We start from the raw sequence: 27675 nt of genomic DNA, 5'->3' as shown, positions 1-27675 counted from the left end.
GGGGGGGGAGGGTCGGGTGAGAGGAGCCTTATTCACGCAGCCCCAGTGAGGCCATTCGGCCAGGGCTCGGGGCTGTGTGCTTCGGGCCCCTCCCATAGCTTTGGGCGCCTGGAGATACTGCACATTCGCGTCCACTGTAGCGTGCATGTGCAGAGGTCCCGGCACTGTTTTCAGCGCAGGGACCTGGCTCCGCCCCCAACAGCTCGTGCTGCGCTGCGCACAGCTCCAGAGGACCTACAGGGAGCCGGAGAATAGGTAAGTTTTTTTTTTAGACGCACTTTCTGGCGCGAAAAACGGGCGTCCAGGTCCGGCGCAGCCCGAAACTTGGACCCAAAGAGCTCAATTTTCCCCAAAGTATTTTTTTGCCGTACTTGAAGAGTTACGCCCGATTTTTTGGGGGGTCCAAATACGCCAATAAAAAAGTGTTAAGTTTCCCTGTTGGATCTCTTCATTTTGGCATGGCCCAACCTGAGGCGGGTGGAGCCTTGGTCTGCGCCAAGAAGATCGGGCTGCCATGGTAACCAGGGATACAATGCAAGCTGAGGCTGCAAAGGCACCTCGTAACACATTAAAAGAATTGAAAAATACATAGCACCACCTTAACTTCAACCCAGCCCGAAGGCTCGGTCGCCGGTTCAGGTCTCTCTCTCTCTCTCATGGGACCGAACTGTGTGAGAACCGGGGACTGAGAATGGAACTGGACAGCCTTCCTGTGAGTGGGGACCGAGAATGGGACCAGACAGCCTTCGGGCGGGGTTGGAGGTAAGTTGCTATTATGTGTTGTTCAATTCTTTCAGTGTGACCGGGCATCTGCTGCGCCGCTTTCCTTAACTCTAGGGAAGGTTTTCAGGACAGGCCACATACGCTGGCCTAATCAGAACTGGAGTACCTCTCAGCTAGCCAAACTTCCCTACATGGCCAGAAGTGGCGTAGATGACTGGTTATTCCCACTCTGGCTGAAAAAAAAACTGACTCAAAAAATTCGTAACTAACTGAGTTACACTGGTGCAGATTGATTGGGGATTTTTAAGTTAGGCCAGAAAAAGCAGCCTACTCCAAAAAAAAGGCGCAATTACTGGGGAAAATTGAGCCCAATGAGTCTCGGGCCTACACTTCTTTAATTAGTGCCTTAATGGGCTCCTTAGTTCAAAATATGTCCAAGTTTAAAATGAATTGTAATTCCATAAACAATTGATCAAGCTGTTGAGTATAGTCCTTCTGATCTTTCAATTCAGGTAAAGGTGCCTCATAGCTAGACATTGATTAACACCGCAGTGAATGTACATTAATGTAAATCGATATAAGTCTGGTGATTTGTTTGACTTGATCGGTTCTGAGTCTCACTGGAGAAATCTGTGGGAAGGTAAATCATCTTGATCTTACCCCAAGGAAGAGCGGAAAAGGCACAGTCATTGCATTGCACATGTGCAACTCGTGTCAGCAAGTTAAAATTGTATTAAATACGACTTGAAGTCAGTTGCTGCATGCTTACCTTGGAATAAAGAGATGAGAGGTCAGATAAAAAGAACTTCACCAATGGGCATGAAAAGATAGTTGGAGAGTAAATTCAAAAGATCATTAGAAATGTTTTAGGTTAATTATTGTTACGTAGATTACAGATGTTTCAAACTTATGTTACAGATTGTTGAAGAGATTAAAGATGTTTCAAGCCTTTGTTGTACATTTTTGTATAGATTAGAGACCTTTATCTGAATTGAAAGATCAGGACTATACTCAACAGCTTGATCAATTGTTTATGGAATTATGATTTGGCCTATCTTTATTCATTCATCGAAAACAACAGTGTAGTTCCCCTATTGCTGTATTTAATTTTTCTTAAATTATTCCAGGATTTTACCCTCCACCGTTCTGCATGGAAATCCTTTCCCTGTGTTGATCACTCTCTGTGAAGAACTTCCTGATATCAATCCTAAATTTACCTTTTACTGGTATGAACCTTTGTCCCCTTGTCCTACTCCCACAGTTTAATTGAAATAGTATTCCAGATTAACCATAACCATACTGTTCACTATCCGTTATATCTTTAGCACCATTCATGGAATATAGATGTTGCCCACTTTTCCTTCCTATGTGGAATACTTCACACTTTGCATTACATTTTATCTGCCATTGTTCAGTTCTATCTATAATTTCTACCCTCGCCTTGATTCTATCACCCCTCCAAGTTTTGCATTGTTTGCAAATTTGATCAGTTTGTATTGAGCTTCTAAATCTAAGTCATTGATGTAGTGATTCCAACATTTGAGTCCAAATAAAATTGTAGAAAGGAGTATAGTTGAAGCATTTCCACAATGCTCCAGTTTTAAAAAAAATAGATTTTTTAAAAAGGCAATTTACTTGAAATTACATTGCACTAACTATTTGTCTAATGTGTTACTGAATTTTTTTAAAATATTCTCTTCCTTTAGGTGGCTGTATATAGCATGTATGTTGCTGTTATGGCATTTAATGCTAAAATTAGTGATCCTTCGATTGGAGGAACATACATGACTCTATTAAATACTGTTTCTAATCTTGCTGGAAACTGGCCAGCTACATTAGCTCTTTGGTTGGTGGACCCACTTACAGTCAAGAAGTGTATAGGTGTACCTGAACAAAGTTGTAGATCTGCAATTGATTCTGAAGTGAGTTTCCATTTTATAAAACTAGAAATGTTTGATCTATAGTATTGTATGAGTGACTGTTTTTCAGATTTGTTCAACCTCACAACAAATCAATTTTCTGTTGGGATAAAATTGAAACTTTCCTTTTCCAATTTTTTTTTTGCCCCCACACAGCTTTGTGCAAAATCTGGTGGTTCCTGTTCAATCGCAACTGATGGCTACTACGTGGAATCTATATTTTGCATTTTTATTGGACTCGCATGGTGGCTCCGCTATGGAAACAAATTCAGAAATCTGCAGGATGAGCACCCATCCACATGGGAGTGCAAGAGGAATAATTGAGGTCTTGATGATTGGAACTTTTGGAGTTTAATGAAATTGAGATCTCGACCAGTTTTCAAGGGAATAGCACAAAAGGGATTTTATTCAGTTTTATGAAGTTTATTTGAGTATGCCCATTTCTTTTCTTTATTATGACTGGTTGTTCTATGCCACAAGTGGTGATTAGTATAGTACTAATTTTGATGAGACTTTTTTGTTTGCTTTGATTAGAGTTAAAACTAACTACCTATGCAATAGTATTCACTAGATAGGTAGTTATCAACTTGCATTGTTTCAGGTGCCATATAAAACAAATCGCTATATTCTTTTCTTATTTTTCTATGAGATGCAGTCAACTCATTCCTGTTTTTCATTTGGTTTATGTAACTCTCAGATCAATTGTAACAATTATAAGTTATATATGGTTTCTTAGAAATTGTAGTTCTTTAACAAAACACCTTTTTTATAATTTAACCTAGTTTGGCACTGTATTTTAAATGGCCCTTGTTTTTTGCACATTAGAGCTACAGAGCCTTGTCTGTAGTGCTTTGTGATACAATGTATGCAAACATTGACCTCTTGAGAGTTGTTTGATATTATAATTCTGCCCTGAAAGTTACAGAAGAGGCTTAAGCCATCTTAAGACTTGGCTGATTTAATGTCTTGCAGTGTTTTTGAGTTACCAGTAGATGGTATTTTATCAAACCTACTTAGAAGATTTCAACCATTGTTTTACTGCAGTCATGCTGAATACCAGTATTTCATGAGTGTCTCACTTAATCCATTATGTATTTCAAAGGGCAGCAATCTTTATTAATGCAGTATATCCTTAGACCAAAATGGTGAATGTGATGAGCTAAAAAGCAATTATGCATTGATATATTTAATTGTACACAAGATTACATTAGTATGTGAATAAGGTTCACCAATACTAACGTACAGAATGCTAATCTGCTGATGCCACCAAAGTACAAAAGTACAGACCATTTTTAGTCTAATTATATTGGGAGTTTTCTAAAAATGTTATGTTGGACAAGTATAAAACAAAATGTCTGAAATTTTCAGAGTATAATAATTAATTGCTCCTACAGGCACATCAGTGGAAATGATCATTGAGCTTGCAATAATGTTCAACACTGAAACAATGGGGGTAATTTTCACCTTCACCACTTGGGTGATTAAACTGGCATTAGCAGATTGCTCGCCTGTGATAGAAATTGGATGTGTTCTATAATGGGCAAGTGATCCATCCCGCCAGTTTACTGCCCAAGCGTGAAAGTGAAAATTATCCCCAGTGTTTCATTTTTGTAATGTCTGGGGCAATTGTTCAACAGTACTGTCAATCAAATGCAGTCAATAATTACATGCTTCTGTTGCATCAAGTGTCAAACTTTGAATTGCAACTCCACTCATAAAGCACTTCTCTAAGGGTGCATTTACACAAATGGCAGCATCGATGTTATGTGGTTACCCTTTGCACAACACTGCAGTTACTATGTAAATGAAGCTCGAGTCTCGAATCTGGACTTGACCTTACAGCAGTGAAATGGAGGGACTCCTCCGGGGAGTCATCCAAAGCCAAAATAACTTTGAAGCTGAGCTCTTAATTTCTCTTTCTTCCCATTTGGAAAAAGTCAATTCAGAATGTTACGGTAATGCCACAGCTATTTCAACAAACAAATTTTGCATTTAATTTCTGAAAACAATTTGAATTCTATTACAAATACATTGGGACAAAGTTGCATCAAATTAGACTTGCATAGAATAGGAAGAACTGCACTTTATTGACCAAAGAGCAAAATTAAAGCTTGTAATCTGCATAGCAAAAGGGTTCAATTTAAAATAATTAGAGCTGCCTATAATCCTTATGGTTATTTTAATTCTTATAATGCTGTGTTCCATAAATTAAGGAATTAAAATTAAGACCAGGTCGTAACTGGGAGATGCCAACTATATCAACAGTAACATTATCCAGTTTTTATCAACTGAGTCAGAAGGTTTTGGGATCAAGCCCCTGTCTAGGATTTGAGCACATAATCTAGGCTGATATTTTAGTGCAGCAGTGGAGATGCCATCTTTTGGATAAGATGTTAAACCGAGATAAGATCTCCCTGTTCAGGTGATACCATTTGAAGAAGAGTGTGGCGTCCTCCTGGTGTTCCGGCCAACATTCCTCCCTCAACCAAAACAACCAAGAATAGATAAACTGTGTTCCATAAATTAAGGAATTAAAATTAAGGCCAGGTGGTAACTGGGAGATGCCAACTATATCAACAGTGACATCATCCAGTTTTTATCAACTGAGTCAGAAGGTGTTCCACTTATTGGCTGTTTATGGAATATTTCTGTGGGCAAATACACTGCTATATTTGGCTACATAACAGTTTTTAAATAATTCATTGAACATGAACTACTTTGGCATTCTGATGTAATGAGGCACTATATAAATACAAGTTATTTTTTTGGAAACAGTTTGCAAGACTAAAGACACAAGTATTTTGGTCATCAAAGATGCTTGTGAACTTTATTTTATATTGACAAATTTCTACTTGTATCAATAACTTTTTGCATAATTTATGTTGATTTACACTTTGATTTTTCAATTTATTTAAATCTGTTGATTCCTAAATCATAAAGACAAAGCTTACAACCGCTTGAATGAATTATTTCATTTATTCATCCAATTTAAGTGTGCTATGTCCTAGTTAATGGCCAATTTACATTTAGTTCATATTTCTCAAAATATAGGTTTCATACTCTTATTTAATCTCCTCAGCAAACATTTCCTATTGGAGTTCTAAAATTGAACTAGCCACTCTTAACCCGTAACAGCAATATCTGAAAGTCTAATGTAAATTTCATTGTTAAATGACACTAATCTGTAACTATTACCTGACGTTGTTCTAGGTGGTGTATTAAAAAGACTTGAATTTAATTTTAAAGGCAATCAGAAAAGCTGTAATTATCACCCATATTTTGTTGATGGAATTTAGTATATTTCGAATTAATATGCGACAGAGATAGAAACAGGGATACATGTTCAGGAACTAATCACAAAACACACAATTCAATGTTTAGAGATTTCTTGGAAATCACATCTGTGCTACCAGACATCGGATCACCCAAACCAGTGTTTTCTGGACTGTACTTTCCCTCTTCCTTACTGACAGACACCAGGAAAACACCAGTTAGGCAAACCTCACCCTCTTACCTTCCTTTGTGCCAAATGCCAGGTTCCCCCTCTCATGATGCCAGCTGAAAAGAACCCCCCCCCCTCCAAACTTGCTGTCAAAAACCACAACCCCACTGCAGTAATGTAAAATTCAGGACTCCACCCTAGTTTTGCCAAACTCTAGGCCCATCCTTCAGTGTTATTAAAGCACCAAGACTGCCCTTGGTTGCAGAAAAATGCTCTCTTTAATGCACTTCCTGCCACCATCTAGCTGACGCCATTCAGGTTTTCCCTCGAACTCCACCCATGGCTCTCTGTCGATTCCCTCCTAGCTCTGCTTCTGTGTGGCTTGCTTTGTCTTCAGCTCTTGAAAAGTAGCAGCCTTATGTAGAGTATATTAATTTTTGATCAGAAATAAATAATTCACAGAAGATCCATTCGCTCCAACCTAACTTGAAATACATTACTTTATCCATGTCTGTGCTGCATTTCCCCAAGCTCATTTCTCAGCTTTTATTTTGCTAGGAGTTAGAGAATAAGTAATAAATTCACTTGATATACGTCCACAACCTAAAAAAAATATTTAAGGTTTTGCAGTTTCATAACCTCATAGAAACATAGAAATTTACAGCGCAGAAGGAGGCCATTTTGGCCCATCGTGTCCGCACCGGCCGACAAAAAGCCACACGGCCCTCGGTCAGCAGCCCTGAAGGTTGCATATAAACCAATGAACAATGGCAGACAGGTAAAGAGCATCCGGCCCAACTAGTCCACCCCTCACAACTGCGATAGTCCATGTATCGCAACATTTTACACTCCACCCCACCCAGAGCCATATGATCTCTTGGGAGAGGCAAAAACACAGATAAAACCTCAGGCCAATTGGTGAAAAAAATCTGGAAAAATTCCTCTCCGAGCCATCCAGGCGATCACTCTGGCTGTATTAGATTCCCTGAAGTACTTGCCATCGTATCTGCGCCAGCCAACAAAAGGTTATCCAGTCTAATCCCACTTACCAGCTCAAGGTCCGTAACCCTGCAGGTTACAGCACCTCAAGTGCCTATCCAAGCACCTTTTAAATGTGATGAGGGTTTCTGCCTCTCCACTTTTCTAATTGCTTTTAAGCAAAATATTTAGTTAGTGGGAACATGAGCTTTTCGACCTTATGAAACATTTATTTTGTTGTCCATATTTCTGACCCTCTCTATGCAGTTACTGGCAAGAGAATGTATTTCAAATTTCACTATTCATTAATGCTTTATTCATGAGCGGCAGGAAGGCAGGAAGAATATTGGCCCAGAATCTGCGGTTGTAATGACGGCGAAGCTGTCAGCGTTCACTGTCATTACAACTGTGAAACTGACAGCAACTTCTCGAGTAAGCACATGCGCAGTTAAATGCAGAAATCCAGAAATTGCTGTCCGTCATTCCCTGCTCCTCCACAGGGAGGTTGAACTTGCTGGAGCCGGCAATCAATTGAAATCACAAACTGATATTCCTTTTTATGCTGGAATATCGCTGCTTTTTTAAAAAAAAGTTAAGCCTTGTTGAATGAGGTGTAACTGGATTTTACGGCGAACTGAGTTATAATTACTGCTGAACAACCGTGAAAAACGAATTTTATATTTGTGGAATGTCATTTTTCCTTTGATAATTCCATGGTTTTTATTTTTTTTTAAAGTTTGTTTGATATTTCAGCTTCTACCTTAATCCCATGTGTATGTCCCAAAGGTGAAGGAAAATCAGTGCATTTTACTAATTGGCTTGTTGTCTGAGAATTCTTCAATGTGATTGGCTGCTTAGCCAGCTTGATGACATCACTGTTGCTGGACGCTGGAGATCCCCTAGACTTGGTGCCAGAATTAAATTAACGTCAGGAAAGATGAAATCCACGCCACAGAGATTACTCTATCTTTGTGGGCAGCTTTCTTTGAGGTCATTGCCATCACTTCGCCGCGGACCGCAAAATCTAGGCCACTGAAGGGGATCAGACTTTTGTATGCTTTTATGAATTTACACTCTTGGTGATCACATGCCACAATACGAGATTCTTTTTTGCACATATGCAGCAACCAGAGTATATTCAGCTTCTCCATGAATGTAATATTTGCTGCTGTATTCAGTTATTAATTTGCTGGTATACTGTTTACAACAATTTTTTCACTGGTGTCTGCCAGTGTATAAATCTATCCTTTTGCTGTTGCTCACTGCTCCATCATTTCATTAATTTACTGGAGGCTGCTTCTATATTGAATTATTGATTTGCTGGTGTGCCTGCTGCTCTATTGATTTATTAACTCACCGAAGGTATGCTGCTGTATAAATTTATTCATTTACTAGTTATAGCTGTTGAATTTACTTATTTACTAGTGCTTGCTGCTATATTAATTTAGTACTTCAGTAGTGTGCCTGCAATTATTCTATTGATTCACTGCCAACTACATAATTTATTAATTCACACTATTACTGCTCTATGAATTTCTTAATTCACCAGTGTCCATTTCTCCATTAATTTATTAAGTCACTGCTGCATGCTGTTATATTCATGTATTAATTTGCTGGTATCTGCGCTATTAATTGCTCGTGCTTGCTTCTATGTTAATTTATTGAACCGGTGCTGGCCAGTATTTCATCAACTTATTAAATTCACCGGTACCTGTTTAATTGTGCTGTAGTGTTCATCAGTAACCTTTTGTTCTTGAGTTGAGTGGTCATGCATGTGCTTTGTATTGGTCTGGGTGAATTGAGTTTTTCTGCTGCAATTGTAAATTGTTGGAAAAAAACAGTAACATGTTTTGTTACAATTTAAGTTCTCCAGTTTATTCAGTTAATTTTAAGCCTCTGTCATTAAAATGACCATGACAAAGCAGTCTGCTTGATCGGCACCTCATACATGAGTCGAAACACCCACCCACTCAACCACGCTTGTATCTTGGCTGCAGTTTGTACTATTTACAGGATGCACTACATCAACTGGCTATGGGTTCATCGGCAGCAACTCCCAATATCTATAACCTCCATCATCTCGAAGGCCAAGGACAGCAGATGCATGGTAACAAGTTCCCCATCTTCCTTGCTGCATCATAATCCTGGATTGTGGGAGCACCTTCACCACTGGAACTGCACAAAGATGCCACACCTTCTCGGGGCAACTAGGGATGAACAATAATTGCCAGCCTTGACAGCAACACATATATTCCAAGAATGAATTAAAAACCTAATCATTTTATATTAACTCTTTAATTTGTCTTCAATATTTTTGCAGTTTGTATCTTCAAGGGTTACGAATTCTTCTTTGAAAATCATCTTGTTACTAGACTGGAAGAATTTCTTAGTGTTGCACTTCAACAGCTATGCTCAATTCTAGTGCCCCCTTTGCTGCTCTGACTGCTTTTGTGGAGGTTCCTTATTTTTCCCAGTGACTTTCCACATCTTTTTCTCTCAAACTTGTAAAGGATATCCTTCTTACTTGCTTCACTTTGTATTACAGGTATCTTATAAATCCATTTACAGCTATGTTTGTTTAGTGAGCACTTACTCTTGGTATGTATTTATCCTGCATGCTCATTATGATGTCCTTTTAAAGGTTCTATTTGCCTTCAATTGAGGTTTTCTTGACTCTCTTCCGCAGTCTTAGATTCTTCCGTTAGTCCCGTGAAGTTGTTATTTTGAAATTGTTTATCCCACAATGTACATCATATTGAATTTAACCACGTTAGGGTTGCTGCGACAAGTTCTTTTTCCAATATCCTACCTGGGTCATTTCCCATTACCAAGTCAAGATATGAGCTACCTCTCCTGATATCCTTAACATACAGCAGGGGGGGATTTTAACCCCCAAAACAGGTGGGTTTGGGTCGGGTGGGAAATGAGTGTTAAAAGTCTGAATCCCAACTTGAACCTGTTTCCAACCCGCCCACTTCCGGTTTCAACGGAGGTGGGACGGGGCGGGACTGGGAGAGGGGTGCATGGCCCCACACCTTATAGGGAACGTTGCCACGTTCCTCCAATCATTGCCAAACCCCTCCGCCCCCGCTCTGCACTTCTGGCCATCAATCATTGCCATATCTACCGGGCCCCGATCGTTGCTGACCCTGTTCCTCCGGTCGTGATCCCTCCCTTCCTTCTCTGTGACCTAGCGCCGCAGGCCTACCTGTCAATCTGGCTGGCTGCAGATAGGAAACTGTTTTCCCATGCAAATCGGGCCTTGCTGTTTAATTCGGCAGGGCCAGGGGAACCCATTCTCCCAGGTTACCCGACCACTTTTGAGCCTCCCCATTCCCAGTCTGCTGAGTCAGAAAGCAGTAATATTTAGTTCCAGATTTTGGTGGAGCAAAGCATCTTGCATGCCCCATTGTGTATAATATGTCCTTACTATACAGTATAAATGCACACGAGGCCCATACTTGAGAGAAGGTCACTCTGTGACCAGTAACCTTTATTAGCCAGCACTGAAGTGATGAAGGTGGGTGGAGCTTCCCCTTTTATACCTGAAAGTGCAGGTTAGGAGTGTCTCCCACAAGTTCACCACCTAGTGGTCAGTGTTCTCACGGTGTACAACTTAGGTCAGTTTATACATGGGTTACAATGACAGTTAAATACATGACATCACCTCCTTCCCCCCCCCCCCCCCCCCCAAAAAGTCTTATTGGGATCACAGATTAAGTCTCTCTGGTGGTTTACACTCCCTTGTAGAGCACCTGAGTTGGGGCTCCGGTTGTTGGGCGCTGGCCTGAGTGTTTGCTGTTTGCGGTGCCTCAGGCCTGTCCGGACTGCCCAGTGACTGGGCTCTCCTCCGCTTGATTCCGGTGTTTGGTCACCTGTGGAGGAGTGAACTCGACATCGTGTTCTTCCTCTGCTTCTTCTATGGGGTTGCTGAACCTCCGTTTTGTTTGATCCACGTGTTTGCGGCAGATTTGTCCATTGGTAAGTTCAACTACCAGAATCCTATTTCCCTCTTTGGCAATCACAGTGCCTGTGAGCCATTTAGGCCCTGCAGCGTAGTTGAGGACACAGACAGGGTCATTGACATCAATACATCGCGCCCTCGCATTCCCGTCATGGTAGTCACATTGTGACCGGTGCCTGCTCTCAACAATTTCTTTCATGGTGGGGTGTATAAGGGATAACCTGGTTTTGAGCGTCCTTTTCATTAGCAGCTCTGCGGGTGGGATCCCTGTGAGCGAGTGTGGTCGGGATCTATTGGCCAACAGGAGGCGTGATAGCGGCTTTGTCGGGAGCCCCCTTGGATTCTGAGCATCCTCTGTTTGATTATCTGCACTGCTTGTTCCGCCTGGCCGTTTGAGGCCGGCTTGAACGGTGCCGCTGTGACATGGTTGATACCATTTCCTGCCATGAAGTCCTGGAATTCAATGCTTGTAAAGTACGGGCCATTGTCGGTGACCAAGACATCCGGTAGACCATGGGCGGCGAACATTGCCCGTAGACTTTCTACCATGGCAGAGGACGTGCTTGAATTGAGAATGTCACACTCGATCCATTTGGAGAATGTGTCTACTACAACCAAAAACATTTTTCCCATGAAAGGACCTGTGTAGTCCACATGGATGCGTGACCATGGCTTGGCGGGCCAGGGCATCAAGGGGGACTTCCCTCGGCGTATTGCCCAGCTGGGCACACGTGTTGCACCTGCAAACACAAAGTTCCAGGTCTGCATCTATCCCTGGCCACCAAACATGTGACCTGGCAATTGCCTTTATCATGACAATGCTCGGGTGCACATTGTGGAGTTCTCTGATGAACATCTCTCTGCCCATCTGGGGCATGACTACTCGGTTTCCCCATCGTAGGCAATCGGCCTGAATCGAGAGTTCATCCTTGCGCCTGTGAAATGGTTGAATTTCTCAGGGCATGCCCCGTACATGGCTGCCCAGGCCCCGTTCAGGACACATTTCTTGACTAAAGACAGTAGTGGGTCTCTATTTGTCCAGACTTTAATCTGACGGGCTGTCACTGGCGAGCCTTTGCTTTCGAAAGCTTCAACAGCCATGACCATCTCAGCAGCAGGCTCGGTTGCCCCCCTCGGTGGTGGCTAGTGGGAGCCTGCTGAGTGCATCGGTGCAGTTTTCAGTGCTCGGTCTGTGCCAAATTGTGTAGTCATAGGCGGCGAATGCGAGTGCCCACCTCTGTATGCGGGCCAATGCATTTGTATTTATGGCCTTGTCAGCCAAAAGGGACGTTAGGGGTTTGTGATCTGTCTCCAGCTTAAATTTCCTGCCAAACAGGTACTGATGCATTTTATTTTACAGCATATACACATGCAAGCGCTTCCTTTTCTACCATCCCGTAGCCCCGTTCTGCCCGGGACAGACTTTTGGAGGCATAAGCTACCGGTTGTAACTGACCCTTGGCATTAACATGCTGCAACACACACGCGACCCCATAGGACGATGCGTCGCACGTTAACACAAGTTTCTTACATGGGTCATATAGCGTTAATGGATTGTTGGAGCATAACAAATTTCGTGCTCTATCAAAAGCCCTTTCCTGGCTGTCCCCCCAGACCCATTCGCGACCTTTGCTTGGGAGCACATGTAGCGGCTCTAACAACGTGCTCAATTTGGGAAGAAAGTTACCAAAATTGTTCAGGAGCCCCAGGAATGAATGCAGCTCAGTTGTGTTACGGGGTCAGGGTGCTCTCTGGATCGCTTCTGTTTTGGACGCAGTAGGTCTGATCCCGTCTGCTGCCATCCTCATCCCCAGGAATTCTACCTCTAGAGCTAGGAAGACGCACTTCACCTTTTTCAGTCGCAGACCTACGCAGTCCAGTCTGCGTAGCACCTCCTCCAGGTTGCGGAGGTGTTCTTCAGTATCACAACCCGTGATGAGGATGTCGTCTTGAAAAACCACTGTCCTTGGAATCGACTTGAGGCTTTCCATATTTTGTTGAAAGATTGCGGCGGCCGAGCGAATCCCAAATGGCATCTGTTGTATTCAAACAACCCCTTGTGTGTCATGATGGTGGTCAGCTCCTGGGTCATGTAAGCTGAGGTCAGGTCCAATTTTGAAAAGAAGTTTGCCACCGGATAGCGTCGCAAAGAGGTCCTCCATGCTCGGTAGCGGGTACTGGTCTTGGAGTGACACCCGATTGATGGTGGCCTCGTAATCACCACATATCCTGACCGACCTATCCGCCTTGAGCACTGGCACAATTGGGCTCGCCCAGTCACTGAATTCGACTGGCGAGATGATGCCTTCCCTCAGCAGGCGAGCCATTTCGTCTTCTATCTTTTCCCGCATCACGTACGGCACCGCTCTGGCCTTGTGGTGTACTTGCCTGGCGTCCGGGTTTATGTGAATCACTACCTTGGTCCCCATGAAAGTGCCAATGCCGGGTTGAAATAGTGAGTCAAATTTGTCCAGGACCTGTGAGCATGATATTCGCTCCACAGAAGAAATTGCATTGACATCGCCCCATTTCCAGTTCATGACAGCCAGCCAACTCCTCCCCAGCAGTGCGGGACAGTCCCCCGGGACAATCCAGAGTGGCAACCTGTTCTCCGAATCTTTGTGGGTCACGACTACCGTGACGCTGCCTAGCACCGGAATGATCTCCTTTGTATATGTCCGTAGCTGTGCGTCAATTGGCAATAATTTTGGCCTCCTGGCCTTGGACGCCTACAACTTGTCGAACGGTTTGATACTCATCAGGGACTGGCTGGCCCCTGTGTCTAGCTCCATTGATACTGGGATGCCATTGAGGAGCACTTTCATCATTATCGGTGGCGTCCTGGTGTATGAACTGTATATATGCTCCACATGAACTCGCTGAACTTCAGCTTCTAGCGATTTCCCCCAGTGTCCATTTGGCTTCGTAGGGCTTATATTGTCCCCATCCTCCTCGTACAACAACCTGGCTGCAGGCTTCCTGCACATACACGCCAAGTGACCGCTGACATTGCAGTTTCTGTAGGTATATAGCTGATACCTGCAAGCTCTGGCTGTGTGTTTACTTCCACAACTCCAACATGAGCTGTTGTTGGAAATAAAAGGTCCATTACCAGTCGATCGTCTCTGACTGTCTCTGTAACTGACCTTAAGCGCACCATTGACAGGTGTTGATGGCCCCATTACTGGCCGCATTGTCCCTTGCGATGGCATGAATCGCCGTTCAGCTAGCCATTGTCTCTGTTGAATTTTCCCTTTGGGTTTGACTACATGCTCAGGCATGTCCGATTGCCCCTGTCTGCCTGGAGAACTGTGTGCCGCGTTAACACTGTTGACTCCCTGTCCATTTGCTGCATTTAAACCAAGATTTTTGTCAAACATCATTCTGGTCTCTTCCTCCACTGAGATAAATGCCTGGGCCATCAAAGCCGCCGTTTCCAGGGTCTGGTCTCAATCAGTTTCCTGAAAACCCCAGCGTACCTGATGCGCTCAATAAAAAAGTCTCGCAGCATCTCCGCTCTGCATGCATCTGTGAACTTACATAGGCTTGCCAGTTGCCGGAGGTCTGCCACGAAGTCTGGAACGCTTTGCCCTTCTCGCCACCGGTGCGTGTAAAACCGGTGTCTCGCCATGTGTATGCTGCTCGTCGGTTTGAAGTGTTCCCCGATCAATTTACTGAGCTCTTCAAAAGTTTTGTCCGCCGGCTTCTCTGGTGCCAGAAGGTCCTTCATCAGGGAATAAGTCCTGGCTCCACAAACCGTCAGGAGATGAGCCCTGCGTTTGTCGGCCGAATCCTGTCCCAGCCATTACTTAGTGACGAAACTTTGATGTCGTCTCTCAATAAAATCGTCCCAATCATCATCAACACAGTCACACCTGCCACAAAGGAAGGTAGTTGTTGGAGGCCAATCATCTCAGCCCCAGGACATTGCTGCAGGAGTTCCTCAGAGCAGCATCTACATTATCTTCAGCTGTTTCATAAATGACCTCTCCATCATAAGGTCAGCAGAGGGCAATGTTTGCTGATTGCACAGTATTCAGCTCCATTCGCAATTCCTCAGATAATGTCGCAGTCTATGCCCACCTGCAGCAAGACCTGGGCCTGGACAATATCCAGGCTTGGGCTGATAAGTGACAAGTAACAGTGACCATCTCCAACAAGAGAGCGCCTAACCACCTCTCCCTGACATTCAATGGCATTACTATTGCCAAATCCCCCACCATCAACATCCTGAAGGTCACATTGATCAGAAACTAATGGAATCAGCCACATAAATGCCATGGCTACTAGAGCCAGTACTCCCCCTGTCCACCACCGACAAGGTACAAATGAGTAGTGATGGAATACTCTCCACTTGGATGGATGGGCACAGCTGCAACGACACACAAGAGTCTCAACACCATCCAGGATAATGCAGTCAGCACCCCATCCACCAGCTTAAACATCCACTCCCTCCACCACCAGTGTACTGTGGCTGCAGTGTGTACTATCCACAGGATGCACTGCTGCAAGCACCACCAGCTGGAAGGACAAGAGGTGCAAGGCAACACCCTCACCTGCAAGTTCTCTTCCAAGTGACACGACACACCTGACTTGGGCATACAGAGCTGTTCCTTCATCATGGTTGGGTCAAAATCCTGGAACTCTCTCCCTAATAGTATTGAGACCGTCACAAGGACCGAGGAGGTCTGGAGGACAACTCGGTGTGGATAATAAATGCTGGCTTTTGCCAGTAATGCCCATAATCCCAAGAATGGATATAAAAAACAAATCTCCCATTAATATGGTCTTTCTACTTACTTCCTTGTCTCTTTCCAGTGCAATCCCTCGTGTAGGTTGGTTCATAATTGTGCAATAAGAGCCGTGCAATTTACCTGTTGACCAAAAACAAGACCCGTTGCTTTGATTCCTGCCTGATTGACGTGTGTATTATCCAGGCACGAGCAGGGTTGCCGCGCGCGGTTTCGGTTATTTATGAATCCTTCTCTTCCCGTGACGTCGCGCAGTCGGAGCGCGAGGGGAGTATGTCGGATGCGGGCCGGAATGCGCTGGGCTCGTATCTCAGCAGAGCTGTGGAGTTTGCTGACGAGCATATTCATGTGATGCGGGTATGGGGGTCATTCCGATACTCGCGATAAGGCAGCTTAGAATCACTTAATGTCAGGAGTCTTGATGCTCGAATGTTTTAGCCGCCATTAAAAAAGGCCCAACTCGAACAGTTAAGTCAAAATAGAGGGGAGAGGTTCTTTATCATTTGAGTTTAGCAGAAGACGCGGTTGAAGAGCTGTTGTCGCGGAAGGCTTGGCAGGCAGTATCTCACCGCGCTGTTCTTCCGTTTGTTTTTGCAGAACATCAGTACGGGCCTGGCTGTGGTTGGAGTCGTGCTGTTAGCCAGAAGCGTCAGACTCGTAAGTGGCCCTCGAGCGTCATGTGTCCCTTGATTTCTGCAAGGGATCCTCTCTCACAGCTTCGCTCCTGCGCCATAAAACCAGGCACACCATAACTTATTACCCAATTAGCCATTCAAATTTGTCACTTTCTTTTCAGCCAGTTAGTGAAATTCACCTTTACACGGTGCGTATTGACATCATCATCATAGGCAGTCCCTCGAAATCGAGGAAGACTTGCTTCCACTCTAAAAGTGAGTTCTCAGGTACAGTCCAATAAGGGAATTACAGTCTCTGTCGCAGGTGGGACAGACAGTCGTTGAAGGAAAGGGTGGGTGGGGAGTCTGGTTTGCTGCACACTCCTTCCGCTGCCTGCGCTTGTTTTCTGCATGCTCTCGACAACGAGACTCAAGGTGCTCAGTGCCCTCCCGCATGCTCTTCCTTCACTTAGGGCGCTCTTTGGCCAGGGATTCCCAGGTCGGTGGGGATGTTGCACTTGTATCAAGGAGGCTTTGAGGGTATCCTTGAAATGTTTCCTCTGCCCACCTGGGGATCGCTTGCCGTGTAGGAGTTCCGAGTAGAGTGCTTGCTTTGTGAGTCTTGTGTCAGGCATGCGGATGATGTGGCCCACCCAACGGAGCTGGTCGAGTGTGGTCAATGCTTCGATGCTGGGGGTGTTGACCTGATCGAGAACGCTGACCCCGGTCATCAAAATCCACGGCGTGGTCTTGGGCAATGTGGACATTGTACAGCTGAAAAAGGGAAAAAAAATTGGAACAATTTCTGGAAATCTGCTACTAAACAGAAAATGTTGGGATTGTTAACAATCCTCCTTTGATTGAAAATAAATTTAAAAGTCGAAGACAGGGAATAACACAAAGTTAATAGGAGGAATTACTTGTTTTGTACAGTGTGTTGAGGGAACTGACCAAACTGTTTTTAAAAAAAAAAACTCCAGCAAAGATAAAATCATTATTCATAACTTACAAAACTTTATACTGTATACAGTGTCTCACTCCCCAAGCCCTTGCTTCAATTGCAGCAACTTGCATTTATATATCACCTTTAATGTAAAATATCCCAAGGTGCTTCACAGGAGTGTTATTAAACATGAGGTATTAGGACAAAGTGGTAGGTTTTAAGGAGTCTCTTAAAGAAGGAAAGAGTGACGGGAGGTTTAGGGAGGGAATTCCAGAGCTTGGGGTCTAGGCAACTGAAAGCATAGCTACCAATGGTAGAGTGATTAAATTCAGATGTGCAAGAGGGTAGAAATGGAGGAGCGTAGTGATCTCAGAGGGTTGTGGGGCTGGAGGAGGTTACAGAGATAGGGAGGGGGTGAGGCCATAGAGGGATTTGAAAACTAGGATAAGAATTTTAAAATTGATGTGTTGCCAGTGAGTACAGGGGTGATGGGTGATTGGAACTTAGTGTGAGTTAGGATACGGACAGCAGAGTTTTGAATGAGCTCAAGTTTATGGAGGGTGGAAGATAGGAGGCTGGCCAGGAGAGCGATGGAATATCACGTAGAAGGTCAAGGGCATCAGGTACATGGGAACACCATCAACTGCAAGTTCCCCTCCAAGTCACACACCATCCCGACTTGGAAATATATCACCGTTCCTTCATCGTCGCTAGGTCAAAATCCTGAAACTCCCTAACAGCACTGTGAGAGTACCTTCACTACATGGACTGCAGCTGTTCAAGAAGGCGGCTCACCACCACCTTCTCATGGGCAATAAATCCCGGAACGAATTAAAAAAAATGTCTTCAGGAGAGAAAGGTAAATGGAAAAATAGTCATGTTTACGAATCCTACCTTTTCATTATACAAAATGAAATGCATTTCAGGGAGGGATACCAACTATTACTCATTGAACAATATCATGCCAGAATGTGGAAAATCTCAGAATAGCAGATATGGGATTGTTGCATGATTTGTACTGGAGCCAAAATATAGATTCTTAATTGGCCTTCCCAAAAACAAAACCAGGGTTCTGATCGATAGTCTGAACTCCAAGATGCAAAGCAATTACATGTTATGACCTCAGAGATGGGAACCTGCACTTTAGCAGCAGAATCATATATTTTGCATTGCGTAATGTTTCTATCCTTTCAAAAGAACATCCACTTATGAGCAGTGCCACGGGTAATTTGTTGCTAATACATTAAAAATGTGGTCTGTGTGCCCAAATATCACACTCCAGATGTTACACTTTATTGTAGATGCAAAATACTTTCAACATGCCAGCTGTTTCATGAAACTAATGATCCCCAAAGACCAAATAATAATTACATTCTGACGGACTTTAGGTGTGTTTACTTATAGCAATTTCTGGCCATAAAGTGACCGACCAGCTTAAACACAGCTGTACCTAATGCTTCGTGCCTTACATGGTATAATAATCTTGTCATTGTGAAGCAGTATACTATCTGAATTACTGGGAGCAGAACCATAGGGGAACCACTACTAATCCATTTTTTTAAAGTACGGGTGGAGCACGAAGGCATCGTAATCCATGCATCACTCTGTTCCAGTTGTAAAACAATCTTGAAGTTTTAACTTTTTCTAATCTGTAGCCTAAAACTGATGAACACATTTCAATCTGTAAAGTTCCCTCACCAAAGAATAATTGAATTGTGACCTCAAGATTTGTTTACTAATTGCAATTAGACTTTTATGGCCTTAAACTGACAAACACGCTTAAACTTATTTAGCAGAATAGCGCACACCATTATATGGTGTAATGTTCCTGTTATTATGAAACAATATATAATTTGCCATGATCAAAGTCATGGGCCTCTATTTTCACCACGATTGTGTGCCGTTTTTTTGGTGTGCGCCATTTTTGGGCGTGAAATCCTCCGTTTCCAACTTTCACCAACATTTGTACGCCGGTGTCAACCATGTGCGGCAGTTAAACAAATGTTGCCGCAGGCATGAATGGAAATGAGATTGGGTGCCGTTTTTGTGCAGTTAAGCGATTTTGGCCATTCACGATTTTTTTCAGCGTGGCGCACACTGCCCAAAAGCCCCGAAAAAAAAACTGAACTTAAAGAAATTGGTGCAGCGCACAAAAGGACATTGGTACCAGGCAAAAGAAGAAAATAAAGTACAAATGCATGGATTTTTTTTTTGACAGGGTACTTTGAAAATAACTCGGAGTGAGACAATGTAAAAAGCACATGTAAAATTTTTTCGGAGGGAACTGAAATAATTGTCCGGCTGGGTTCTTTTTCAAATCCCGATTGTCCACCCCAACGCAATCGTTGCTGACCGGGCTACAGGCACGGGTCGAAGGACTGCCCAGGCTGCTTTTGAAGCCGAGCGTTGAGTTGTTGTGCTTGTGTCCGTCCGAGCTTGCGATCCGGCCGGCACTCCTTCGACCTGTGCCTTGGGCTCGGTCAGCATCCGAAATGGGACGTTTTGTGCACAGGCACAGCAGCAAGCTAGAAATGAGCATTTGTCACAGGTGACCCAAGAAAATCACTGTACAAACAAACACATGCGCAGATCAGGGTGTGGTCCGATCTAGGGCGTCACCCAGCCTTGTGGAGCAAAATGGAGAGGAACGGTGTCAGTGATTTAAGTATTTATCTGCATAATAACAATAATAATGGGTGCAATTTGAGGCATGCCTGATGTGATAAGGGCGTTGGCCATACATGGCATGCAGAGGCAACAAATAATTCAATGCCACTAGCGGGGAGACAGATTGATGGGGAGGAGGCCTTGCCCTCAGCGAGTCTATAAGGAGAGGCGCTCATACCTGCAACTGACTGAGACAAACTGCGTTCGCAAGCTGCAATTCAGAAAGGAGGTCATCACTGAGATCTGTCAACTAATTAGGGCAGACATATGGCCAAGAAATGGAAGGAGGACTGCCCTACCTGTAGAAGTAAAGGTAACACCGGCACTTGCCTTCTATGCTACGGGATCATTTCAAGCTTCAACTGGGGACGTATGCTTGATCTCGCAGCATCTGCACTGTATGCCAAAAGGGACCAGTTCCTCTCTTTCCCTATGGCCACATAGGCAATGAAAAACAGGGCTGTGGGGTTCTCCAGAATTGCTGGCTTCCACAAGGTACAGGGTCCCATTGACTGTACCCACATCGCCTTGAGAGCACCCATGGAAGATTCCGAAGTTTACCGCAACTGGAAAGGGTTCCACTTCCTAAATGTGCAGCTGGTTTGCAACGATTTGCAGTGGATCGTGACAGTGGATGCCAAATATCCCAATAGCATCCCTGATGCTTTCATCCTATGTGAGAGCATAATAGAAACACATTATATCTGCAATGTTTCAGGAGCTGCGAGAAGGGCAGAGCTGGTTGCTCGGGGACAAAGGTTACGGGCTCGCCACCTGGCTTATGACCCCCCCCCCCCCAGGTAAACCACTCACTGAGACAGAGCGTCAGTACAATATGTCCGACATAAAGACACGGAGCATCATAGAGAGGACAATTGGCGTTTTAAAGCAGCATTTCTAATGCCTGGGTCACTCTGGAGGCTACCTGCAATATCCCCTCACCACGTCGCTCCGTTCACAACTTGGCCATCATAAGGGGACATGTACTGGACATTGAAGATCCTCCTAAGGGGAGGAGGAGAATGAGGAGGACCAGCAGCAGGAGGAGGAGCCACCTCGGACGACGGCGGAGAAGGGTGGGGTGACCATGGGCACCTATAGCCATTGCTAGGGACTTGTGTCAGTGGCTAATGCGTGAACATTTTTCTGTCTGAAGGCTACGTGCCGGCATGTTTGATTATAGTGTCGCACCATGTTGACTGTTAACTCCTGTTTGCACTTTTAATAATGTGTTGGTTTATGTTGGTCTATTATATACCGTTGGTTAAATTCACAAAATAATGCACTGATTCTGGTTAAATTAAAAGAATAGGTTTATTAAACATTTGTACTTTAATAAAACATTTTGTATCAAACTTTTAACTTTTCAATGAAGAAATATCAAACTTTAACATTCTCAATTAACATTTATTAAACGTTAAACTTCTCGCAAACTTTAACATTTTCAATTCACAAAACTTTATTGTATCAAACTTTTCTGTTAACAAAGCAAGCACCAGCAAGATACAAATATCTCTCCTCCCCCTTATTCAACGACCACTAGCATGTAGTGCCCCTCTTGCCCTGGTGCCTTTATCCTTAGCCCTGTCTGTTGGTGTAGCAGACTTCCTCGGGCCCCCCGGTGAGCTCAAGGTTATATTTTTTTGTTTTTGGTGGAGTTGTACAGGGGCAGACTTAATAGACGCCATTCTGGAAGGCCCAGGTTTATCTTCATCTTTTTCAAGCTGTGGATCACCCTGCGGCACAGTCCCTGAGATTGGTCTGGGGATGATTTGAGTAGCAGCAGTTGATGCCGCCAATTGATGTTGTTGAATGACAACCTGGATGTATTCCCTTATTGCAGCAGTTACCTGCAAATTTCCGTCACATATGTCAGACAATTTCCCCATCAGCTGTCCCAACAATGCATCAACTGCATCCACCATTCCCTCCCTAATCTGCCTCGCCAGTGGTGGTCCTATTCCAACAGACAGTGTTGCTACTTCTGACAGTCCCGCAATTTCTACCCTCACCTCACCCATGGTGCCCAGGAGTGACCTAGTTAGCTGCATACTCTCCCCACATCCCGATGAGCTGTACCATATCTACCTGCACTTGTGGTTCAGCTATCCTTTCCACCCTCCTTCGCCGTCTCCCACCTGTGCCTTACTCCTCGACCCTATTGGGCATCCCTTTCACAGGTGTGCGTTGCTGGACCACACTGGGACATGCATCCTGATCCATGGGCCCCACCGGCTGCAGTTCCAATATGACCATCTGATTAGTGGGGGGGAGATCTTCATGCTGGCCTTCATCCAGATCGTCCTGTTCAAAATCAGCAAACAATTCTGGACTCTCTTCTGGATGTTCTTTGGGTGCTACTTCTGCTTGTCCTTCTGGATCACCTTCTGCCTCTTACTGACGCGCAGTTGCTGTAAAACATAACAGAGCAGAGATGTTTAGCAGCAGGGGAGGGGGCAGGGAGACATAGGTACACTGCTCACATAGCGCAGGGGCAGGATCTTTTCAAAGACCACGATGATAGCACGTTGCATAAACCGAAGCTTAGCTGATCGAAAACATTCATTGAAGCCGAGCCAGCCCAAGCAGTATTTAGCCAACCCACAGTGCAAATTGCAGGGCTTACCCCGTCTATTTGATCTAGGCCCAACGGCCACATTGGTAGTGGCTCTTCTCCAGTGAGCTTTAATCATATCAGAGATCCTCTGTTGCAGCTGGCTCAATTGCAAATTACTTGGTGGACCTCCACCAGTACGATTCCTGTGGTTCCTGATCTTTGCATTCTTCAACTGCAAAGATGAAAATAGAACTTTTTAAAAGAGTGTCCTTTTGTATGGTGGCCACACACACACATGTAATTGCAGTGCATACTTTAACTAATTGTCCTAGGTCCTGCCACTTTTTCAGCTGCCTGCCAATTCTCCGGGTTATGGCTATTGCATTGTACTCTACAGCAACATCATCCCAAAGTTGAGCCATTGTAGCAGGTTTTACTTTTTTTCGCTTTTCCCCCTGAGTTGCCAGCAGATCCCATTTCCTCTCAATGATATCTACCAGAGATACCACTTTGTATGGGAGAAATCGAAAGGCCCTCCTTCTCCTTGTCTTTTGAATTCCTCTTCCACTTCCCTCTCAGACATGTTTTGCAGTAGGTTTTACTGCTCAAAATTTCGGAACGATCCAGCCAGCATGATCCGATCAGAAAAGAAAAAACGATCCGATCACAAAGGGGTAATCCAAACCAGGAAGTTTCTTTTTTCGCGCATGCCCAGAGAGTTTTTAGCGCAGACTTGAAGCTCCGCGCCCCCCCCCCACGACAACTTCGGACCCCTCTTTCCGCTCTCCCGCCCCCTCCCCACCGACAACTTTGGAGAGCGCGGTGCCAAATTCAAATATTTGTTTGGCGAAAGTCCCGAATTTTTTTTTTCTGCCACGAAAATACATGAAAGAGTCGTAGGTTAACATGCATGGACGGCAAAATTCCAGCAAGTGGGAAATAGGGACCATGGGAGATCTAGTAAATTTACAAAATTACACTTCATGGATTTATTATGATTTTGCAATTAATTTGATTTTACCGGCACAGACACGAAGGGCCAAATAGCTTCCTTCTGTTCTGTAAATTTCTGTGATATACAAAAGAAAATTATGCTTTTTAAAATTCTACACATCGTATCCACTTGAGTATGAAATAATATAGAGTTGGATCAATAATGAAAGTTCTTGTGATCATTTTTCTCCATCTTTACAGGTTACTAAATTTACTAATGTCATAGAGATACCTGAGAAGTTTATTGAAAAAGGTATTAAACTTCGAGGGAGAGTACATCAGATAACAGAAAATGGATTAGAAGTAGAACATATTCCCATTACTCTTCCTTTTATTTCATCTCTACAAAAAAAATGTAAGTAACTATTTGGTAACATAAGATAACATATGTATGTGAACTTGGCTCAGTGATTAAAATTAAAATGCCTGTGATATTGACTTCGACATGTGACTGATAATGGCTAACCTTAAAATGACATGAACATAATGTAAAATGCATCAAATGACTATGTATAGATCATTTGATTTGACGAAATTCACAAAATGCCATGTTTGCCTATGTAACAAAAGTGACTGCACTTCAAAGGAGTCATTCAATCATCTTGGGATGTCCTGAGAATGAGAAAAACTCTTGAGTGCAAATTTCTTCTCCTTTCTAAGCCTCGGATATATCCTCTTTCTCTTATAAATGCACTATTATCTGTGTTCCAGTAGTCACTGCAGCAACCGTATTATCTTGAGATATGTGATACCTGTAATTTCAACTGTGAGGTTTATGCACACTTATCTTGATATCTGGTGGTAAAAGTATATGGCCATAAGTTTTAATTGTCAATTTATATTGAAATAGTTAAGAACAAAAGAGTACTCCGACTAGAACATAAGAACATGTGAAATAGGAGCAGGAGTAGGCCATTTGGCCCCTCGAGCCTGCTCCACCATTCAATTAGATCATGGCTGATCTTCTACCTTAACTCCACTTCATCTGTTCTGCTTCATATGATGTGGGTAAAGTGGCCAGTATATCTGAGAAATTTCCTCTTTTCAAAAGGGGTTTTGGGGTGAATCTTCGTGATTGCACATCTTATAATGTTATCTCCACAAGTGGTCACCTTGGTATATTTTTTCTTCTGTTTTTGATAATCAGACTGATCTGAATTGCTGAGTGAAGCATCAATCAAACATTCAACAGGAGTATGTTATGGCCTTATTGTCAGATAAGAACAGGAGTAGATCATTGAGCTGCTCAAGTCTGCATTCTAATAGATCATGCCTGATCAGTATCCCACCTCCATTGTCCCACGTTTGCTCCAAATCCCATTTTGCTTTCCTCAAAGATGTCCTTTTTTTAAATTCTGGGACATTGTTTGATAGATCCAGAAAGCAAATTAATACCTGGAAAATGCAAAAACAGTTTGAAATTCTAATTCAGCTATTTATGCTTTGTGGCATTTTCTTTGACCATAGCTGATCCTGGTTGAACAACCACAGCTTTATATTTTATACCAATATACTTTTTCTCAGCATTCCTAATATGAACTTTAAAGCTCATTTCCACCAGCGTCTGAAAGCTGGCTTGCAGTTTTCTCAGCAAGATATTAGCAATTTTTTAACACTGGGCGTCCTATCACTACCCTGATCTAGGATACGTGGTGTCCAATGCCGAACTAGTAATCACTTTTGATATATGCTCAAGCCTTGCCTGGATAAATAGACTGTTGCATTCTTTGCTTTGGCTGCCTTTACTGATTTGCACTTGTACGGGGACGAGGTGCTAGAGAGCTCTTTTGCTGTCACCTCGGTATGAAATGGTAATGAAAATCTAGATAGTATAACAGCTCAGACCCAATCAACCTACAGCTGATGGGCTGGATACTTTAAAAAAAAAGACAAGCTGATCGCCTGGGACTAGCTCTTCAGCTCAAAGTTGAGTCATCCTGTAAATCCCCCACTCAAAAATTATCGAATAGAAAAAGTCTTGCCTAATGATACAGGAAAAGGTGATTGGGCCCTTTAATATGTGCTATGTTAGAATGCTCAGATCCTCAATCAAACATAGAATATGCTCTCCTTCTTAATTCTTGGGCTTAGATGGTCACAAAAAGATCTGTGGAGGTCCTCCTAAAACATGCACAAAGTGAAGCTTACATTGCCCCAAAGTCTCTTAAAGGTACAGGTGTCCCTGATTGTTCAGGTTGGATGTTTTATTGGTATGTGAAATGTACTTAAATTCAAATTTGCATTACCATGACTAATAAAGAAACACTTCTATTTTCCTCAGGGCAGTCAAATGGTCATCTGATGGTGAGATTGGCTGGTTTGCGAATGACTGACGAGGGTCGAACCTGGTTAAGAGAACAAATAAAACTTTCTAACACTGTTTGGTTTCAACTTCTGAGGAGGGACAATTCTTTTATTGATTGCATTGTAAGATTAAACAAGGCAAGTCCAGATTTCAGAAGTACAAGTTCACATTTCTATATCAAATCATGGTATTGTTGCATTGTGCTTTAAAAGACTGAAATAGCAAGCTTTCGCTGCAGTTACATCACAAGTTTGAGAATAGTGCAAGAAGATGACACCATACTACCTGGCATCTGTATAGTGGCATTTTTTTTTTAATGTGAGCAAAAAGTTAATGAGATAATCGGTTCTTTTGTAATATTAGAAACTTAAAGCTGCCTAAAAGAATGCTTATGCACTTTTTTGAAAGGCTTAAATTGATTTTTTAAAATTTGTTTTGCATCAATTACAATTTTACTTTCTGACTGCAGTCCACTATTGTTAATTCAAAGGCTTTCGTTGCTCAAAAAATATATTGTCCAGTAATTCAAATTAGCCAGCATAAAGAAAATGGCAACGTGAAAAAAATGTACTTTAAGAAATGTATCCACTAACTTAAAAATTTTCACTTTCAAACATAGAAAATAGGTGCAGGAGTAGGCCATTAGGCCCTTCGAGCCTGCACCACCATTCAATAAGATCATGGCTGATCATTCACCTCAGTACCCCTATGCTGCTTTCTCTCCATACCCCTTGATCCCTTTAGTCGTAAGGGCCATATCTAATTCCCTCTTGAATATATCTAACGAACTGGCATCAACAACTCTGCGGTAGAGAATTCCACAGGTTAACAACTCTCTGAGTGAAGAAGTTTCTCCTCATCTCGGTCCTAAATGGCTTACTCCTTATCCTTAGACTGTGATCCCTGGTTCTGGACTTCCCCAACATCGAGAACATTCTTCCTGCATCTAACCTGTCCCGTCCCATCAGAATTTTTTTTGTTTCTATGAGATCCCTTCTCATTCTTCTTTACTCCAGTGAATACAGGCCCAGTCGATCCAGTCTATCCTCATATGTCAGTCCTGCCACCCCAGGAATCAGTCTGGTGAACCTTCGCTGCACTCCCTCAATAGCAAGAATGTCCTTCCTCAGATTAGGAGACCAAAACTGAACACAATATTCCAGGTGAGGCCTCACTAAGGCCCTGCACAACTGCAATAAGACCTCCCTGCTCCTATACTCAAATCCCCTAACTATGAAGGCCAACATGCCATTTGACTTCTTCACCGCCTGCTGTACCTGCATGCTAACTTTCAATGACTGATGTAACATGACACCTAGGTCTTGTTGCACCTCCCCTTTTCCTAATCTGTCGCCATTCAGATAATATTCTGCCTTCCTATTTTTGCCACCAAAGTGGATAACCTCACATTTATCCACATTATACTGCATCTGCCATGCATTTGCCCACTCACCTAACCTGTCCAAGTCACCCTGCAGCCTCTTAGCATCCTCCTTACAGCTCATACCGCCACCCAGCTTAGTGTCATCTGCAAAATTGAAGATATTACACTCAATTCCTTCATCTAAATTATTGATGTATATTGTAAATAGCTGAGGTCTCAGCACTGAGCCCTGCGGCACTCCACTAGTCACTGCCTGCCATTCTGAAAAGGACCCGTTTATCCCGACTCTCTGCTTCCTGTCTGCCAACCAGTTCTCTATCCACGTCAATACATTACCCCCAATACCATGTGCTTTAGTTTTGCACACAAATCTCTTGTGTGGGACCTTGTCAAAAGCCTTTTGAAAGTCCAAATACACCACATCCACTGGTTCTC

At 43.3% G+C, this 27675-nt stretch overlaps 2 protein-coding genes and 1 long non-coding RNA gene across 4 annotated transcripts in view; 2 read left to right on the top strand and 1 right to left on the bottom strand.

Annotated features, from left to right (window-relative positions):
• The window catches only part of slc33a1 (solute carrier family 33 member 1), a 47667-nt gene extending 38106 nt beyond the window's left edge, over window positions 1–9561 (top strand). The window contains exons 6-7 of one of the 2 annotated variants that reach the window (XM_070883534.1): window positions 2430–2645; window positions 2799–9561. In XM_070883534.1, coding sequence (XP_070739635.1) covers window positions 2430–2645; window positions 2799–2966 — 384 coding nt within the window. In that variant the 3' untranslated portion in view covers window positions 2967–9561. The remainder of the gene's footprint in view (window positions 1–2429; window positions 2646–2798) is intronic. The other variant, XM_070883535.1, reaches the window with a different exon arrangement.
• The window catches only part of LOC139265932 (uncharacterized), a 40947-nt gene extending 24622 nt beyond the window's left edge, over window positions 1–16325 (bottom strand). The window contains exon 1 of the long non-coding RNA XR_011593658.1: window positions 15827–16325. This is a non-coding gene — a long non-coding RNA (uncharacterized lncRNA). The remainder of the gene's footprint in view (window positions 1–15826) is intronic.
• Window positions 15992–27675, top strand: part of c18h3orf33 (c18h3orf33 homolog (H. sapiens)) — a 33682-nt gene continuing 21998 nt past the window's right edge. Inside the window, exons 1-4 of the mRNA XM_070883538.1 lie at window positions 15992–16134; window positions 16375–16434; window positions 23753–23906; window positions 25833–25993. Coding sequence (XP_070739639.1) covers window positions 16051–16134; window positions 16375–16434; window positions 23753–23906; window positions 25833–25993 — 459 coding nt within the window. The 5' untranslated portion in view covers window positions 15992–16050. The remainder of the gene's footprint in view (window positions 16135–16374; window positions 16435–23752; window positions 23907–25832; window positions 25994–27675) is intronic.

The sequence above is a fragment of the Pristiophorus japonicus genome, chromosome 6, assembly GCF_044704955.1.
Source record: "Pristiophorus japonicus isolate sPriJap1 chromosome 6, sPriJap1.hap1, whole genome shotgun sequence".
Classification (NCBI taxonomy): Eukaryota; Metazoa; Chordata; class Chondrichthyes; family Pristiophoridae; genus Pristiophorus; species Pristiophorus japonicus.
Note: the sequence above shows the minus strand (reverse complement) of the source record. Positions and strands in the feature narration are given on the sequence as shown.